Source organism: Papaver somniferum, unplaced genomic scaffold, assembly GCF_003573695.1.
Source record: "Papaver somniferum cultivar HN1 unplaced genomic scaffold, ASM357369v1 unplaced-scaffold_24, whole genome shotgun sequence".
Lineage (NCBI taxonomy): Eukaryota > Viridiplantae > Streptophyta > Magnoliopsida > Ranunculales > Papaveraceae > Papaver > Papaver somniferum.
In genome coordinates, this window is record NW_020634374.1 from 2,300,584 (window position 1) to 2,321,574 (window position 20,991).

Here is a 20,991-nt window from a genome sequence, read left to right on the forward strand (position 1 = left end):
ACTTAAAAAATCTCGCTATAATCTTTAGTATTTTCATACCCAAATCAGCAAAATGGATGATCTCTAAGTGCAAATCTGGTTGATGATTGTTTTACTAGTAGTCCTCTTTTTGTATGATTTATTTTGACTAGGAACCATAACCTGATCATGCTACGTAGATACAACAGTATATGTAGATCTTGTTGTTTCATTTTTAACTTGTCTATGTTGGTTGCAATCTTTTTTTTCATTTTTTCTCTCTTTTAATTTGATATGTTACTGATTTGTGTTTTTTTGGAAGACATGGAAGAAGCTAAAGTTATGGATGATAATATAGAAGGAAGAGAAGACGATGTTAATCATGGGGCACCGGTTGTTGGTATGACATTCGGAGATAGAGAAGAACTGTTCAACTTTTACAAGGATTACAATAAACGATTGGGATTTGGGGTAAAGAAAAGATCAAACAGAAAAGATGATAATGGGGTTCTAAGAAGGACTACATTTACATGTACTAAGGGCAACTTCTATGAAGCAAAAAATCATCCATATCTTTGTGATAGTCCACATCTTATGGACCAAAAAGTGCTACTATGGATATTTTTAACATCCATATGTTTGTGAGGTCAAGAGGGTACTCCTCAAATCAGTGGAGGGTGTTGTGGAGACTCCATCCGGTCACTGGATGACCAGATATCCCATCCGGACACTAAGTGTTCGGATCAATTATTATTTTATTTTTTTTATTCTCATCCGGTCACTGAATGACCGGATGAAGTTTTTATTTTCTGACTGGAATTTATTAGTGACGGATATAAACGTTGCTGATTAAGTTTAGCGTTATGGAATGAAAATATGACATGTTTGCAACATTTATAACCGTTACTGATTCAATTGAGTGTTTTTCTCAAATTAGAAACACTTATATCTGTTGCAAAATGTCATATTTTTCACTCCGGCCACCTGCTGACCGGATGGATTAATCTTTTTGGTTTTTCACCGTGGTGGGTATTAGCCACACTCTTTGTTGAGGGTCCACATATATGTGGATACTCCTTAAGTTATGGATGATTTTACCTTCATACCATAGGAGTTTCCCTAAGGCGGGTAAGCCTGTGAGTAAAAGAAAAAATGCGTTGAAACCTCAACCTAGTAGTAGAACAGATTGCAAAGCTCAAGTATCAGCAAGTTTAGACATAGATGGTCGATGGAGAATTAATAGCATAAATATTGTTCACAATCATGTAATTTTGAGCCCTAGCCAATCTCGTTTTATTTCTTGTCACCGGTATATAAGTGACTCTGCGAAGAGAAGACTTGAAGTAAATGACCAGGCAGGAATTAAGGGAAGTAAAAGTTATAATTCTTTTGTGGTTGAAGAAGGCGGGCATGAAAATCTTTCATTTTTAAAAAACGACGCCTTGACATATATTCAAAAAGCACGAAATTTACAACTCGGGGAAGGTGATGCTCTTGCAGTTCAAAAATATTTTACAAAGATGCAAAGTTTGAACTCTGATTTCTTCTAAAGTATGGACCTGGATGATGAGGGTCGTTTAAGGAATATGTTTTGGACAGATCCAAGGAGTAGAGAAGCATACAAAGAATTTGGATAAGTTGTCACATTTGACATTACTTATCTGACAAACAAGTATGTTATGCCTTTTGCTCCTTTTGTTGGTGTAAGCCATCATGGTGAATCTATTTTATTTGGGTGTGGGCTGATTTAGAGTGAAGAAAAAAATACATTTGCTTGGTTATTTGAAACATGGCTTACATGCATGCATGGAAAAACTCCAGAAGGAATCATAACGGATCAAAACAAAGCTATGCAAAACGCTATAGAGATTGTATTTCCAAATTCCAAGCATCGTTGGTGCCTATGGAATGTGATGAAAAAGTTACATGAAGAATTTAGAAGCTACAAAAAGTATGAGGCTATTAGTCTCGATATGCTCAGTGTTGTTTACGATTCACAAGATCCTCAAGAATTTGAAAGAGACTGGTTTTTGTTCCTTGAAGAATATAACTTGCATGAGAATGAATGGTTGACTACATTATACGATGAGAGACATCTTTGGGTTCCATGTTTCGTCAAATCCCATTTCTGGGCGGGGATGTCAACCACTCAAAGAAGTGAAAGCATTAACGCTTTCTTTAAGAATTATGTAACTTCCAAAACCACGTTGAAGCAATTTGGTAAACGAGATAATTATTGGTCAACCAAAAATCAGAGGAAGCAAAATCTTCGATGAGTAAATTTAAAGCATGTAAAAAGATATTAACACCGCCAAAACAAGTCTCGAATTCTAGGATTTTTTTTGTTTTTAAAATAGGTTCAGAGTTAATATTTTTTAGGTATAAATTTTGAGAAAGTTTTTTCTAGCCCATTTTTTTTTGAGTGTATATTTTTTTCTAACCTTTTTTCTTTCTTCTAGCCCATCTTTTTTTTTCTATCCCATGTGATTACAAAATTAACCTTTTACCCAACAAAAATTAATCCCGTTTACTTACAACAACAAAAAATAGTTACACAAGTGGGTTTGACTATAATATGTGTATGTTAACTCAGTTACATCTTAATTGTCATAATTTTTGACCTGATTAACTCTGGGTTGTCCACATTCTTTCCCTGCTCAGATTGGGAGCTATCAATTCCGTAATAAAATTGGAGTAAAATCCCGTAAAACACACTGGTAGGTTGGATTTTTATTTTTTTTTACCATCTTAATGTAACTTATTAGATACCCTCACGTGTTTTTATTTTAATATTCGGTATAAAATGGAGTAAGTTCAGAATCACTTTGTACCAATTTAATAATGAACCATTTTTTTTACAGTGCATAAATATTCTTGAACCAAGTCGACCATAAATCAACCATTTTCCTTTATCTTCAACAGGTACGCTAAATGTTAAACGAGATCCAATTTTAGTTTCATCTTCTCTACTAAGCACATAGCCGCCCGCACTTCAACTACCCCTCCTCACACTCCGAAGTTCGAATTAATGAGCAGTCTCATCATACTTTTGCCAATAAACCTGCTATTTTACCATATTTGTACTCAAACCAGCCTCACACGCCAAATCAATTAGCAGTTACTTTGCTTTTGATCAGAGGGTTTAAGAGACGCCACTTATTATCTTCACAAAAATACATTAGTGGGGTTAAATGAATACATCTGATGGTGAAAAAGATGAGAATAATCAGACAAAAATACGGTAATAAATCAATGGGCCGAAAAATACCGGGAAGCTTTTTCCCATAAATTCGTTATTAAATTAAAAAAGATAAGAGTATTTTAGCTGTGCAATAAATATGAAAAAGCAAAATTAACACAAAATTAACCATTTTCTACTGGTAATTTTATACTGTGGGTTTTAGATATAAAATATTGTAATGGTGGGTTTTAAAAGAGAGAGGTATCGTTCTTGGGTTCTCCGGAAATTTTTACTATGAGTTTTGATACCTTGTAAATCTTAATATGACCAAGATTTTATGATAGAACTGCTTCCCCATGAGCACTCACATACATAAAAAGATGGTGTGATGCTTAATATATTCTATTTGGTAGTTTTTGTATACACACTGTTATTCAGTATTACTTAAGAAATTACTCTTCAAACAAATCAACCACTTAAAACCAACAATTGAGCTGGGAAGCTGTAGATTATATTCTAGTACCACAATATGTTAAAGGATGGATTAGAAATTCTTAATTTTAATCCACACAGAAAAAGAACCTAAATTAAGAAACTTAAAACTTTGATTTAAAAATGTTTTCTTGTCTACGACAATAATACAGATGCATGTCGATGCTAATTTCTATGTCCATCCCATGGGGATCACTTCTTATGAAAAAAGACAACTATACATATGTCAGTTAGCTATCATTAAATAGAATTAGTTGGAGATGAGTGGAGGTGTATGAAAAAAGTATGTAGGAAGAAATGTACTCAATATATATACGTTTCATTGAGTAGTGATAATTTAATTGGACACGTTCATTGCATGTGTTTGTAATAAATTTAATTGAGCGCATCTGGGTTTGTTACCTTGCATTACCAAGTTTGACGTTTGAATTTTCACGCCTCTTACAATTAATTAAGCATGAAAAAAGGGTCTGAACTAAAAGCGTATTTGAGTTTTTTCCCTTCTTAAAATGGCTTCTCTTACTTTTTTCTAAAATTACTGCATGTTCAACCTACTAACTTTTCTAAGCTTCTCTGAAAATCGTAAAAAATTAAAATCTTTGGTTATTGATCTTTTTTAAAAATAAAATACCTTTTTATTTCTTTGATATGAACCTCTCTCTAGTTTCTCACCATCCAGACGGAAGCTATCTTTTTCCTTGTCACTTTTGGATTAACCAACATCTTGTTACTTGCAAGGTATGGATGTGATAGGTAACAATGCTAGGAGTTTTCATATTGATTATTGGAGTTTATTGTTTTATTTACATGCATTGGAAAGGTTATTTTCACTTTTATCTCTTAATTTATTTATTTTTTTGTTGAAGTTTTTTTTTATTTTATTTGCGAAGTTGAAATCTTATTGATGTTTGTTAGCAGGTTTGGATATAACTGGGTATTAACTTAATTAGATGAGCTTGAGCAGTTCTGAACCGATGTTAGTATTGTTGAATCATTATTATCATATTTTAAAAAAATAATATTAGCATTTAACTTTTTTCTTTTTTTGAATCGTGATTATCATGCTTGTAATTTTTTTAAAAAAATTGTGGTATTTAATTTTATTTTTAAGATCCTCAGTTACGAGGTAATTGAAAACTATATGTTGATACAAATAATGGGTGGCTATTGGGAAGATGACCATGAGATGTCCCAAGCAAACAAACTTGGAAAAAAAGAATGTGTTCGTTTACAAGAAAAAACAAGTCTTACTTCTTTCGATTGAACTTGAGATCTATCAGAGTTTGGAATAAATCAAAGAATAACATGAAATATATTATTCATGAATACTAAACCCTAGTAAAAGCCAACCATTCTAATCATTCGAGTCCCTACAGATCATTCTCCTGGAGAAATTGGATAACAATATCTGTCGTCTGCTGGGTAGTCTTCATATGATGTACAAAGACTTGATAGGTTGAATAGTGTCTTTCATATTGAACAATTGCTTTTGGCAATAGCTTCAGATTGTTCAGATTTCATGCACCTGGTATCTCCCAGTCATCAATTGCCCCAAAAATCTGAGTAGCAAAGTCAAAGCCTTTCACGGGGTTAAGGTCATCAAGGAAAGCCTTCGCTGAAATTCAATGGAGAAGGGAAGTTACAAACCAATTCTTTAAACATAACAAACTAAACTTAATTGTTAAACCATCAATTTGATTTATCAAATAATAATGTTGTATGAACAACGCACGAACAACTGACAAAAGCAGTGGATTGTACTCATTATAGTACTAAAATGGTAGATTGGATAATTTATTTGAAATCCTGATCGAAAATAGATATTAATACGAGTAAAAATAATAATATTCTACAATAAACTTGATTTTGGATTATCAACACATGGTAGCATAAACACTAGGGGGACGTATTTTTCCAGGAGTTGTGTATTTTATTTTTTTATAAGAGTAAAGGAGATTGACTTCTTCATATATCAAAAGTAACAACAACAGTCTGACTCAGGTCTTTACATGTCAAGTCGAGAAATCTCTTGAAATGATTAATTTCTATCCGAGAGATGTAAACTTGAAGAACATAATACGTGAATGTAGTTTGGTGCTATATGGACATCCCAGTTAGCAAAAAATGAAGAATGTCTAAAGATACTACAACAAAAGTATCAAAACTGACTAATAGAATTGAGGAAAATATGGATATTTCCATTTAGTGAAGCTATAATTAGTTCAATTGAAACCTTTTTGTTTTTCTTTGTCTCATAATTATGTAGTAAAAGTTGTTAGGCGGGTGCCAAGCGGCTAGGTAAGGCCTGGCGCCTGGAGGAACTACTCGGGATTAGCGGGAGTAGACTTATATAAACACATAAAATATATATGCATGTAAAAAGAAAAATTATGGGATAGTAGCTGTTTTTTTCAAGAAATTTTTTTAATTATTTTTACTAAACCCTTGTCATAAAATTCCTTTATTTTTTCACGCCCCATCTTCTTTTGCCTCTCCCCTCTCTTTCACTATCAAAACCACCAGCAACAAACAAACAGAAGAACATTAAGAAGAAGACAATAATCAAGATTTGAAGAAACAACACATCTTACCAACTCTAAACTGCACGAGTGCACATTGTTTGGTATTATTTCTATTTCTTCGTTATTTAGTTTATTTTTGTTTATGATGATTATAATTAAAATTTGTAGGTCCCTTAATTCTCTCTTTGTTACTAATAACTCATTAGTTTGATATTTCAATTATCATATTGAATTTTCCTAATATTGTTATGTAGGTAAACTATGATCCATTTATCATATAACAAAAACAAATTCTTCGCTTTCTTGACAATATAATGAGAAATAGACCAGATTTAATGTGGAAAAAAACAAACATTGATAAAAATAGTCTCATAATTTAATGGAAAAAACAAACATTGATGACACTAATCTCCCACTCAAAATAAAGTTACAATATTGATTAACTGGAAATTACAAAAGAGAACGGAAATGAAAACAAAATAAACATCATTGAAGATCACTTCATAATAATCATCATCTTCAACGGAGAAAGATTTTGGACTTGATCAAGAACAATGTCTGTAAATATCACCTTTTTTTATCGTTGATTTTAAAGATTATGTGTTTATATTTTTATGTCATTCAGATCAATTGGTCTTTGTAATTCAGTCTACAAGATAATAACAAAGATCCTAGCAAATAAAATTAAGCCCCTATTGGAAAAATTATTTCCCCTTATCAGTTTGATTTTCTATCTTCTAGACAGATTTCAGATAATGTTATAGTATCCCATGAAATCATTGATCTCACATTGCATTGCTCCTTTTGTGGATGCAAGGGACATGTTCAGGAAAAATGTTGGAAATTCATGAAGAATAACTCAAGAATTGTTAAACTTCATAATGATACGCAAAAAATGAGTCAACTATTGAAGAACAATTAGAGAACTTCAAAACCGAGAACACAAGGGAGTAAAAGAACTAGAAAATATGAGATTCTTTCTTGTACAAATTTCCTTGGAAAGTCACCTAGTGACGCAAGCGGTGAGTGTTCCACTCACCCCATTACTGCTTAACCGTAATAATGAATGTAGCCTCACTATTTTAACTTGAGAAAATAAGGTTGCATAAAATTTCATCATATTATGTTCTGTGATGACAAGGCTGCTCAAGTATAATTTAACCATATTTTTTTTGTGTGACTCATCCCATTTCGTAAGATAGTAAGTAGGAATAATTTTCGTTGAGCTATCTCCAAAGAAACTCTAGGTTACGTATGTAATCCATACTTGATTCTTTGGCTATTTCTTGTGTTGTAAACCTTGTTTATTCGAGCTAATGAGATGCTTCAATCTTATATGAAAACCTTTTGTGATTGAGTAGCCACAAGTTGCATAATATATTGGTCAAGGTTTATGCGTAATCATTTGGGCTCATGGACGGGAACGTCTATTATATGTCCACTGGTTCACGGACCATAATAGAGAAAATCATTTTCTTTATTTAGGGTTGACAAATACTTTCATCTTCTTAAGAAAGTTTCAGTTCCATGGCTCCTGTGACACCAAAAAGGATGCAGTAGAAGTTGTTAACGTCTACTTGTGTGAAGGAATCAAATCATCAAGGAACCAAAAGAAGATGTCAACCGGAGATGAAATAGGTTCTTCCTCAACCTGTCTTTTATCTATGTCAACAAGATAGTGATTTTAGGGCTAAGGTGAAGAACTTCATATCTCATATAAATGATTTAAAGTTTCGAATCAATTACTATTTGGATGAGATAACTTATTATGAACACTCGCTGGCTCAGACAAAAAGTACTCTGAGTAAACTGAGGGCAGAACTTAGTGAGTTAGCAGACATATCTGAAGACTTAGAAAAACTAAATGATCCCATCATCAATGAGTTTTTCAACAATGAGAAGGAATTCTCTGCCCAAGATATTAAAAACCTGATGCATATCTAGGAAACTTCTTTTGAGGATCTTATTCTTGAGAAGGATAACTAGGGTTTTGTATAGCAAAAATTATGATTACACATAGTTATTTCCAATGTTTTTCATCTTGCATGTTTTTAGATTTATTTATTTAAATTCTAGAGTTGTTGGAAGATGAACTTGCAATATGTAATCATCATTGGTTTAATTATTGCAAAATCCTTATAAAATATTTGTGCCTTTACGTTCTCGTGAATCGAGCTAATATTTCATATATGCTCGGAAGTTAATCTATTATGTTTTTGTAAACGGAAAATAGAAAAAAATCTTTAATATTTGCTCACAGTATTGATCTTCTTATGATCACACTTTTGTGTTATTGCTGCTTGACACACTCCATAAGATCCTCTTATATTGAGTAAAATCGAGTAAAATTGACGGTTGAGATATATTTTGGTTGTATTCATTATGATTCCACGGTTTTCGTACCTTTGTTAATTTTAACGACAAAAAGGGGGAGAATTATTTATTAGTTCCACAATACATACATATGGTTTACGGATCATTATGTAAGGGGGTGAATTATTTAAGCAATAGGTTTTACCTATTATACAAAAGATATAAGTATTGATTAAGGGGGAGAAACATATCACCGTAGTATCACTTCAGAGTTGGGATACAATTGAACTTTGTAGAAAAGATAATAATACTATGTTTCTGTATAACAACGATTGAGAATATTTGTTTTCAAAAGTTGTTCTCGCTATGGAATCGGTTCTTCAACAACAACGATGCTGAGTTGAGCACGTTCAGAATCATTGCAACTTGAAATAACAAAGATTTAAAGAAGATCTAGTTGGAGAAACCAAGAAAATCAATGCATGATGGATCGAGGAGTTTATTTGTTCAATAGAGCTTCGAAAAACTTTATTTTTGTTATCCATATGTATTAATAGTTTTGTCACTAAAATTGACAAAAGGGGAGATTGCTAGAGCATTGCTCGGTCGAACTCACAATTGTTGTCAAATTTATTTGTCAAAAACTATATCTTGATTTCTAGTCTACAATTAGTTAAGTCTCAGTCTAGGATAGCGTAGTAGAGAAACGACACAGTCATTATTTGCGTTCTACCGTTTGAAGGAGAAGATCAACCGAAGCTTTTAGAGATTTTCATCAAGAAAAGGTAAGTGAAGACTGAACCACCTATTTCTCAAGTTATATTCACTTTTGTATCCTTGAGACGTTTGTCGCATAACTGATTAAACTAGCTTGCATAGACGAGAATTTCGAGTCGAGAACTAATTATTTAGTTTACGAACTTCTCGAAATATAATGACTAAGCTTAATGAACATTTGTTCATACTTGATCAATTTCGGCGGAGAACAATTTATTGTCCGGAACCAAATCATGATTCAAGTTTATCTTTCAAAAATATCCTGGAACTGTGATATGTGTCATTGATGTTATTCAAGAATGTTTTGAATTGATTTAAAGAAATATAGAACTGCTATATTCGGAATACAAGACAGTGTTATCAGTCTTAAAAACTGAGAAAACTCTTATAGGTCTAAAGCCGTATTGCATATACTTGTACACGTAGCGGAGTAGCTATATATCGACTTTCATATTTGTGTGATACCCATACTTGTATGCAAATTATGGGAAAATCTGTTTGTTTCGTGATCCAGATAGGTATGCATATTCTCATGCAAACCATTTTAGAACTGTGGCAAGGGAACCTGGTAAAATTAATCAAACCGGTATGTGAGCCAATACAGTTCTATGTTCTAGAACCACTTTAATACCGAAATCGTTATGCAAACCGAAAACGTTATGTGAACACCAGAACCGGTAAAAGTCTTAAGTTTGCAAACTGGTACGTACGTGAACTGAAAAAGTTCTGTCAACTCCGGAACTTAGAGTTGCACCTAAGTTTGCAAACCGGTACGTGAACTGAAAAAGTTTTTTCAACTCCAGAAGTCGGTTTTGCTTATAAGTTTGCAATCCGGTCAGTGTATTGTGACTCAGCCGACTCAGGAACGACTCAAGTATTTGTACCTTGTACATTTACCAACTATGTCGATTATGATTCAATTATGATTAAATTATTTCTATGTGATAATTTACATTTGATTAATTCTCTATTAACACTAGACTCATTTGATCACATGATTGTGAGTTAAGATTAGTGACTTTGTGAACATGAAAATGAGTGTTAAGCTCTTAAAGTTCAAATTGGCTAGTCTCGGCTAACCATGTTGGACATAGTATTCATACATGGTTCGGTTACGGTTTACCTAACCAGAGTGTATATCTTATTTATGTGAATAAGATTCAAAGCTTTCATTTAACGGTGGATATTGTTTGCTTGGTTCCAAAGCTATCGTAGCTTAAACCTAAAGAAACCTAGGCTTTGAAGTATATACAAGGGGAACTCTTGGCAACTGGGATCTTTGAATCCCGACACTACTTTTTAGTGTGTTCTAGTTGTATCTAGAGTCGTTATCAAAGACTTCACTAGGATTCATGAAGCGAGGTCCAGTTATCTTTTATCTTGATAACTTGAGTATCATGATCTTGTTCGATGATTGATTTATCACTTGAACAAGATAGATAAAAATCACAAAGTTCTCTTCTTCTCAAACTATGTGATTCCGCAAGTTTTATACTTGTGAGGTGAACAATAATCTAGGTTGCACTTCGGGTTGCATAAGTCCAGATTTTGAGGATAGCCAGACTTCTGTCAAGTTGCTATCGATTTCCATCACCTGGATCCTACATTTGATATGATCATCCATTTCGATCGTAAATCAGGAAATCAATTATAGGCTTAATCAGTGGGAGGAAGATTTGGTTTAAAGTCTTCAATTGAGTTGAAGCAACTTTTAGTTGGTGGGACACCTTCTAAGGGAATCAATTGCGCGGAGTCCTGCTGGGATTCAAGAGGCGTAAGGAGCGCGACTGTACCTGAATCAGTGGTAGACTGAGTTCGGGCTCAACTACATTCCAGAATGGAGTTAATTGGTAGTAGGCTAGTGTCTGTAGCGGCTTAATACAGTTTGGTGTTTAATCTGGACTAGGTCCTGGGGTTTTTCTGCATTTGTGGTTTCCTCGTTAACAAATTTTTTTGGTGTCTGTGTTATTTCTTTTTCCGCATTATATTGTTTATCTTTATAATTGAAATATCACAGGTTGTGCGTTGATCAATCACAGTAAATAGGTCCGACCTAGTTTGTTGAATACGACTTGATTGATCCTTGGACATTGGTCTTTGGTACCGTCCAAGAACTCTCTTTGTAGTTAGGTTCATGGATTCAGTTTTGTAAACATTTTAACAACAAGAGAGAGAGAGAGAAAGAGAGAGAGATAACTCTAGACACTTTCCTTGATTAAGTTTTACTCTCGGAGTTCTGTTGAGTTTGTCCATGCAGATTGCCTACGAAAAAGTTGGTGGTGTATTTTGGTAGCCCAATGTTTTCACAGCATTATAATCGTTACAATGGCGAAACCAAAAAAAATATAACATTAAACAAACAACAAAAACACAAAATAAAAGAACTAGTTACAAGGATCTGCATGTCTACTTTATTGGTGAAATCCACAGTTTCGGGTTTCGTTTTGTAAATTGTATAGTTTAGGTCTGATTTGTGTTTTGTTTGCTAACATGTTGATGATGAGTTGAGAGCTAACATAATTTAGATGGTTCAGGCTTTCAGAACTGAGGAAGCCTAATATTTGTTTCAAAGTTTCACCACTTTCTCCAGAAGCTAGTAAACCTAGAGCATTGTGCATTGAGAACGGAGAGAATACAAAATTCTCGTTTTTCGACTTACTATTTAACCGGACATCTTTAACAAGTTTCATGCATGGATTGACACTCTTTATTGAAGGGTTAATTACATTTAGTTTCTGAGCCATGCCTATGCAAAACAAGTTCTGACACTAGAAATTTGCAAAAAAATAAAATAAAATGGAAACTAATAAATACTTATTTAATATTTATAGACTGGGAATTGCCAAAAGTATATATGATTGCTAAACTGTGAATACTTCCATGAACTAGAAAAATGACATCTAAACCCAGAATATGAGATATATGGACCTGATTCCATATCTGAATCCGACTTACCATTCCGAGTCAGATGTCAGATCTTTTGGTTTTTTTATTTTTCTAATGGCTGATTCGATGACTGAGTCGGCTCATAGACCTGACTCGGAAATATTGGGGGTTCAGAGACATTCAGTTCAAGTACCATTTTGTATTTACTCGTGCGGCAAATTTGTGACCTGTTGACAATCTGAGTAAGATATAGTGAGTCAGACCCACTTGGTGGGTCCCAACCCAAAAACCCTTGAAACTTGAAAGGGTAGTAGAGACTAGACTAGAGAGTCCATTTATAGGACCCAAGTGAGAGACTAGTAGCCATCGTCATGGTTGTTGCTTCGTCCTCTACTACAGTGGCTTTTGGGGTTTTACCCTCTCCTAAGAGCAACTGCAGTGGTGCGAGTATAACAAAAAATTAAAGACCAAAAAAAACGACCACATTAGATTTTAGTCTGGTGTGTGATGCTACGGTAGAAGACTAAATTTAGTCGAGCGTGCACTATACGTTCGCCTGGTGTGGGGTGTAAACTATACGTACGCCCGATGAGATTCCAAAAACCAAAAAAAGAAAATAAACAAAAAAAAAGTGGGGCGGAGGTATAAAGCTCGTCCCATATATAAAGTGAATTAAAAAAAAGAGTGGGATGAGGTATAAACCCGCCCCACTCAAAAGAAAAAAATAAAAAATAAATGGGGCGGAGGTATAAAACACGCCTCGTGTCGTGCGGAGATTTTATGCACGCCTGGTATGGGGCGTTAACTATACACCCGCCTGGTGGTGGGGCGTTAACTATACGTTCCCTCGATTATATTTGGTTTTGGTCTTGGTCTTGGACCAAATATAGTCTGAGATTTGGTCTTTGGTCTGGATTTTAATCGAAGTCTCTCCGTTGTGTCTCGTTTTTTGACCAAATATTTGGTTATACTCGCCCACTGTGGTTGCTCTAAAAAACTAAAATCTCTTTCAAATTCAAACCTTTTCTCCTCCCTCTGCACCCCCATTCACCTCTTACTCAATCCACACTTACTTTCTCTGCCCGTAACAACAACCCCAACTCTGCAATTACTTCTTCTTTTAAAAAAGAAGAAGAACAGCAGCAGCAACACAAACAAGAGCAACAAGAAGGTATATTACAAACCTTTACATCCCAATCGTTTAGTTTTTTTTTCTCTGGGGGTTTTTGTTTCGATTGTCTGTATATTCAGTCAAATTTTTGAGTTATTTGGACTAGGAATTGTCTGATCCTTAGGATTAGTAAAATTTCTGTTATGGATTAGTAATTTATCTAGAGATGATATCTTTTTCCTTAGTTGTTATTGCTGATTTTGAAATTCTCCAATTGTTAGATGTAATGTAACCCTGTTAGTTTAGTTCTTACTTTGTAGTATCGACCTCCTTCCCGGTGCAATCATTCGATAGGATAGGGGCAGTTGAAATACTGAATTGTTTCACATTCATTATTGTGTGTTTGCCTACGATGGAAAATGGGAAATCAAAGTGGATGTATCACCTATGTATAGCGAGGAAAAAATTACTAACTCCATTTCAAAAAGATAGGCTTGTTTTATGTGTAATTTATACATGAAACAAGCCTTTTTTTCTTGAAACGGAGGGAGTATTTTTTACTCATCACCCGCAAGCTTTATTGTTTATAGTAAAGACCACTACAAATGATCATATGTTTAGAATCTATTTCTTCTAATTTCAGTGAAAATTAAACTAGGTAAAAATTTGGTATATAAGCTGCCGTTTTTTCTTTTGTAATTGTAACCTCGATGCCTTGATGAATTTTGATTATTTACGAGACCTGTCCAACAAGCATCCGCATAGGTTAACCCTCGAACTCAGTGGCCTTTAGAAGATTTGAAATGGTGGCATGCATGAAGCATATCCAGGGTTGAAATCCACTATACATATACCGGAAGGTTATCACTTGGTGACTTTGTAGCTTTTGATCTTCTTCAACTGTTATTTTTTCAAATTGTGATGCAATTACCAATACAAATTGAATAGTTGAGTTAAAGTATTTTTTCGGGAGGTGAAACAATTACGATCTAGCTTATCCTTTTTTCAGCAAAGTTTGACTAAAAAGAGTGAAGTAGAGGTTGTAGATGATATAAATGAAGATGCTATTGAGGCACTATTTAATCAGCTGGAAGAAGACCTTAAAAGTGATGCATCCTTTGCAGATGGTGATGATGATTTAACTGAGGAAGACCTAGCTAGGCTTGAAAAGGAGTTGAAGGAGGCTTTTGGCGAAGATGCTGATTTATTTGAAATGTTGCAATTAAGTGAAGAGAACATTCAAAACAGCGATGATGCTGAAGATGGGGAAGAAGATGAAGAAGACGAAGAAGAGGAAGAAATTGATGATGATGACGAGGAAGAAGAAGAAAGTCCAGTGCAGCTTAAAAATTGGCAGCTGCGACGGTTGGCTACAGCTTTGAAGATTGGTCGGCGCAAAATCAGTGTAAGCCCACTCTATCAAACACTTCTTCTTGTTCTTCTTCCGTTGCCAAGTGTACCTGTATCGTTTATGATTTTTGTATACCTTCCCTTAACTAATTATTGTAACACTATATCATCAGTTTCTGTTTGACAATTCATTGGCTTTGACTTATATGGTTGGTACAGTCCACTTCGTATTACATTAAGCATATATAACCCAATGTTCTAATCTTCCTGCAGATACAGACCCTTGCTGCTGAGCTCTGTCTTGATAGGGACGTGGTCCTTGAATTGCTTCGTGAACCTCCGCCAAATCTTTTTAGTGGAAACTACTGTCAGATCTTTTTTTGAGTTTTTTTTCATTGAGAAACTCACGGACGTGAAATCTCATTCGTGCACCCATATTATTTACTCTTCACATTCGGAAACCCATATTTTAAGAATTGTATTTGTTTGAGATTTTTAATGTCCAATTTACCCTCTTCTTCAAAGACACGGACAAAGAAAATCAGAGAAAAATAGATCGACTGAGGTTTGAGCGGAGAAGTGAAAGCAGCTGATATTTTCCGTCCGAAGAACTTTTGATTTTGTGAGCTGATTCTCTCTTGGTTTTTTAGGTTGCACCGTTTCTCTCTGATTTTACGATCTCTTTTTTGTTTCCAGGTTTTTAAATCTATGTTTCCTTTTGTAGCGATATTTTTAACAGGGAAGGATCTCTGTGATTTGGGAGGTGATTTTTATGATCGATTTCGCTTTTTTTCCTCTTGTTATTGGATTTGGTTTCAATTTTTTAATTTTGTTTCAACAACCTTAATTATTATTATCATTAATTTTAATTTCAAATACAGCTGCGGAAGTATGAAATCTAATTAGGTTTTGATTTTGATTTCTCCGTCTTTTATTGTTGATTAGTTTTGTTTTTTTTCCTAATTGAAATCTAATTGCGTTTTGGATTTGTGGTTTTTTTTTTGTTTCTAGGCTTACATAATGGAGCTTGAAACACCAGTTTCTCTAGCAAAGAATGAACGGATTACTAATGAACATGTACTTATACAAATCTATAATAATTGTGAGAGATGAAGAAATGTTGTCTTGATTAATATGTTTAGTCACTTTTCCCTTGTACAGCTTGTCAAATAAGAATTGCATGCTCCAGTGTGTTGATTGTCTAGTATTTGTACTCATATATCTAGTTTATGGAAAATTAGGGAAAATGAACTGGATTAACTAGGATTGACTTATTTTGTCTAAATGGTGCAGATTTTATTTGAAAAACTTGGTTTCAATTTTTTTTTAGTCACTTTTCCCTAATAGTACTACCTCTACTATTAGTCCTCTCGATAATTCACTGAATGATACAAATTCTTCATAAAGTTTAGTCATTTTAGACTTTACTTTAACCCATATTGTTGATTTTTCATGTGTGATGATGAGATTGGGTGCTTGTAAAATTGACTTAGTCTTGTTAGAAAATTCCATACTAGATTGAAGTGACAACTATAATTTTTGGTTACAGGAAAATGTGATTTGTTTACCGGTAATTGGTTAAGAGATCCATTAGCTTGAGTATATGATTGTTTAGATTTAATTCCATGTTATTATTTTATTGGATCGATAACGTGTGTTTGTGATGTTGTTTCATGTACAGGATGTCCAAAGGAAGTAGGAGAAGGGAAGGAAAACTTGGTGTCTGTTAGCGGAAATCGGTGACAGGTGAAAGATGTTTGAGGACTCCCACCCCACATTTACAAATTTTGTATTATGTATATCTTTCTGCTATCAATAAGATAGCTCATGTACCACCTAAAACACTACTGGGATGGTGGTGATAAGCTCTATTTTGCATTACTTATTTAGTTGCTCTAGAACTTGGAAGTTTAAGTTTCCCTACTCAGTATATTCGTCTCTTAAACATTTCTTTGGCGTAAGTAATTAAGTAGGAATGGAAGAATAGATTTTAAATCCCACAGGCGTACATTTTTGCTGCCGTCATAAGAAAACACCTAAGAACGACAAATAGATTACTGCATTTTCTTTTTAATTCTTTAGCACCTAGATGCACATAGGTTACTGCATTACCATTTTTCTTGTGGTTCTCTTTTACTAGTGGAGTTTAGTTTCACGCTTAAATTTCTGAAATACTGGTGTAGGGACCGTTGGCGTCGGCATCAATTGTCTGACATTACAATTTGGTGTTCAGCTCTGTAGACAAAATTGTCCAGTTAATTGTTTCCTTCACTTGTTATCATGCAACTCCTTGTACTATTATTTAATGGATAAATAAAATTTGCGAGATTCTGATCAATTGTCTACAAGTATGTTCGGTTATATGCTGTTTTGGTTTGGTTTTGTCACTCATGATGGGAAGCATGAGCATTTGCAGTTACAAAAAATGAGTGCATGATCTGTCATGCAACTTCAAAAGTGGCTGCATAATTTGTTATGCAGTTGCAAAGATGGATGCATAACTTGTTATGCAGTCGACAAATTGACTGCATATTCCATTATGCAGCCATTTTTCTTTTGCTAACACTGAAGTCAACCCTAAAAATGACTGCACAATTTGTTATGCAGCTGCGAAAGTGCATGCATAACAAGTTATGCATTCGAAAAATGGTTGTTATGCAGCCACTTTTTTGTTAGCGCTGAAATAAGAAAAATGGTTGCATAATCTGCTATACAGCAATAATAATGAATGCATTACTTGTTATGCACCCGAGAAAATAGATGCATAATCTATTATGCATCAGAAAAGATGGCTGCATATTCATTTATACTAGTTAACACTTATCAACAAAGAAAAATAGTTGCATAACCTATTATGCAACTATAAAAATTAATGCATAACCTACTACGCAACCGAAAAAAATGAATGCATAAGTTGTTATTCATTTAATTTCGTAGAAATGTTAATTTTTAGATTTATACATATTTTTAGTGGTGTATAATCAAATTAGTGGATGCATGAAGCAAAATATGATTACACAATATGTTATGTTTCTTTTGTTGTGACTGCATAATGTGTCATGCATCATTTGTTTTTTTTTTAGTTAGAATGTTATTTTTTATGTAGGCATATACACCGTTTTAGTGGTTGCATAACCTAACTAGTGGATGCATAAACCAAAATACGGTTGCATAATTTGTTATGCATTCTTTGCGGTGTCTGCATAATGTGTTATGCATCCTTTATGGTGGCTGCATAATGGCAATGTATTCAGTTTTCGAAATTTCTCCCTAAAATGATAATCACCTCCGTTTTTTTCGTAAATAATTCAAATTTGATATTGTTGTTTGTACTCGTTTTGTATTGCTTTTTATAAGCTTTCCAACGAGATAAAATTTGTAAAATTCCAAGACATGATTTTTTTGATGTGTTACATTCAAGTTTGCAAACCAATTATACCCCTGAAAAAATATGACGTATAACAAGTTATGCAAAAGTTTGGTGAGAAGATAGAAAATTCGAGATTTCTTTGTTTTATTAATGGAAACATTAAGGGTAACTATGTCTTGTTACTCTCTTTTTATATTTTTAAATAATTATGGATGTGAAGGTAGCTAAAAGATATGTTGGGCCTGACAATAAGAATAATAATTTTTTTGGGCCTTAACCTAATTTCCCCTTTATGTTGTCTGCTGCTTTACCTGACATAGTTGGGCCCAAACCTATAGAGATTGAAGGTAAACCTATAGAGGTCTCTACAGAAACGATTGTGGATGTCCCGGAACCTTCTGTGGAAGCAAGTGATGGTGTCTTAGAACCTGACCCTAAGGTAAAAGTTCCAGTACATGCCATGGAAAGTAGATGGTCTGCTCAGAAGAGACTGAAGAAAGTGCAAACTGAAACCCTTGAAAGAGTTTATCTTCGTAGTAAGCGGCCAACTGTAAGTAAAAACTTCTATAAGCTTGTAGAAACTATTTTTCATACTTTATCGCTTTGAATATCTAAATCTGCAGAATTTATTATCCAATTTCTAAGATTTTGAGAGAATTCTTGTTGTTGGTTTGGTTTTAACTATCTGTGCTGAACCTTTTTCTATCTTCTTTACAACTCATTTCATGCATTAATACACCTGTCCACCAACCAAGCTACCTACCGACCTAAGTCCTGCATTACATATGTGCAGAAGAGTTTCATACAATACACAAGAACTGGAATAATGAAATTGAAAATTAGGAAAAAAGAAAATGGACATGATTTTTTTACCATTTACAAGGTCAATTTTACAAATTTAGTCGTTTATGTTTTTCTGATATTACCACTCAATGCTTCTTATAATGTTTTTCTTTTATTCTCTTGTTAATAAATTAGTTAGTTTCTTACTTTACCCCTGTACAACAAACTACTCTGCAGAATGCTTTGATCAGCAGTATAGTGCATGTAACAAACCTGCCGAAAAAACGAGTTGTTAAATGGTTTGAAGACAAACGTGCTGAAGATGGGATCGCTGAGGACCGCCTGCCGTATCAACGGTCAAAGTCTGAGACTGTCTCTACCAGTTAATTTTGTAAATAAGAAAGCGGCTTGTTCTTTTGTAATATCAAGATTGTGACACATGCCAATGAAGTCAGTGAAATATTTTCAACTTCTCTGATACAGGTATTTTCCAGCTTATTACTTAAACTGCAGCATAAGACTTTGAGTTAGAAATCTTGAATGTACACCTTAGATACCCAAAATACCAGATTCGCATATTTAAAATTTAGAGTATTTGCATGTTGTTGTTTTTATATTTTGTCACTCATCTGTCTCTACTCATGGATTTGAAAGTAGTTTAGATTCTCCTTTGAACGTCAAAGGGGAACAGTCTGGAGAAAACCTGAACCTTTTAGGTCCGAACTGGATGGTTATATACATAGATTAGAATCATTAGATTCACTATAAACTAATCCAGTGTAAGCCAGATTTTACCAACTCAATTGAGTTTGCTTTTGCTCTCCCATTCTTAACATGGATAAATCTACTTTCATGAACATGCACAGGTAGTCGGGTGATTAATCATTTAGAATTTGTTAATTAGGTTTTTAGTGGTGTTCCCGATGACCTTTCTGTTTCACCCCTGAGCCCCTAATCTTTACATTTTCGACTAAATTAGCCTAACAAAAAGGATCAAGAAAAAGTTAATGTAGTCTTTCATCTACCTTTTATTTCATCCTTTGTTTTACTGACTTCAAATAAACAGTTTTCCAGCTCTACACTGCACATTGCAATGAATTTGGAATTATATCTACTTCTGCATGATTTTGTCTGTGATGATTATAATTTAAGATTTGTAGGTCCCTTAAATCATCTCTCTGTCACTAACAACTCATTTGTACGACTTTTCAATCATCAGAATGTGCCTAAAATTATCATCTAGGTAAACCACAATGATCTATTTTTATATATAACAAAAACAAATTAGAGTACCTTTTGCTTTGCTTACCTGACAATATAATGAGAAAAAGACTTAATTTAACACCTAATAATTTCTCTAAGATGTTGACCCCAGAAAGTTTTCGACCTTTTCACAGTTCTTAGCCAGGTTTGCGCTAATTGCTTAGAGCATCCACAGTGGTGTGTGGTAAAAGTCATGATAGTATGGTATTAACTAATTCTTGATTCAGGTTTTAGCACAGGGAATTTTTAGTGGTTAAAACCAAAACTAGCTGGAACGCATTGAGATAAAGCTTAAGCTTGGTATTAGATCTATGAGCCTACTCTATCTAACAATGATGCTAAGGATCGAGTCTCGTGTGGGACTTGATCTTGGTTTGTTCGGGTCTGCTCATCAAATCCACGGCTGAAAGTGAGTTTGAAGCAGACTGGCCCTGTGATTTGGATCCGATTACTTAATTGAAAAAATGATCTGGTTACTGATCTTATATGTCATATTATAGCTGCATCTGTTACTTTGGGTTTAGGACAGTAATGATTTTGGTTTAAGTCATACTACTGAGGAGGACCATCAACAAAGCAGCTTTCGTTTACTGCAGAATCATCATCATCATGAGAACAACAACAAAGCAGAGTGGTGGATTAGATGATAGGGTAGTTTGGATGATGAGCAGCATCATCAAATGGTTATTCCTGCGCAACATCATTACTTGGGTTTGAAAGGATGGTCATGAATTGGTAGAAGTTGTTTCAGATCGGAATGAGCTCGAGTAGAATTTAAAAATAGTTTTGGAGGACCAGAACCAGGAAATGGGTCTTCAAGCTGTTTCTGATGATACGGTTCAGCAGCATCATTTGTTGATGACTACTCCTGTCGTTTAGTCGCGCATGCTTGTACCGAATCCTAACTATAAATTGGCTGTTGGACAAGAGTTTCCGGATGTTAAGAGCTGTTGAAGAGCTTTAACGGATGCGGCAATTGCTCTTC

At 34.1% G+C, this 20,991-nt stretch overlaps 1 protein-coding gene across 1 annotated transcript; it reads left to right on the plus strand.

Annotated features, from left to right (window-relative positions):
- The first annotated feature begins 282 nt into the window (after window positions 1–282).
- LOC113340857 (protein OVEREXPRESSOR OF CATIONIC PEROXIDASE 3-like) lies at window positions 283–19,170 on the plus strand. Its single transcript, XM_026585913.1, has 5 exons — window positions 283–564; window positions 14,250–14,645; window positions 14,864–14,940; window positions 18,249–18,510; window positions 18,981–19,170. The coding sequence occupies exons 1-5, from the start codon at window positions 283–285 to the stop codon at window positions 19,128–19,130; spliced, it is 1,167 nt and encodes a 388-aa protein (XP_026441698.1). The 3' UTR covers window positions 19,131–19,170.
- Window positions 19,171–20,991: the final 1,821 nt, after the last annotated feature.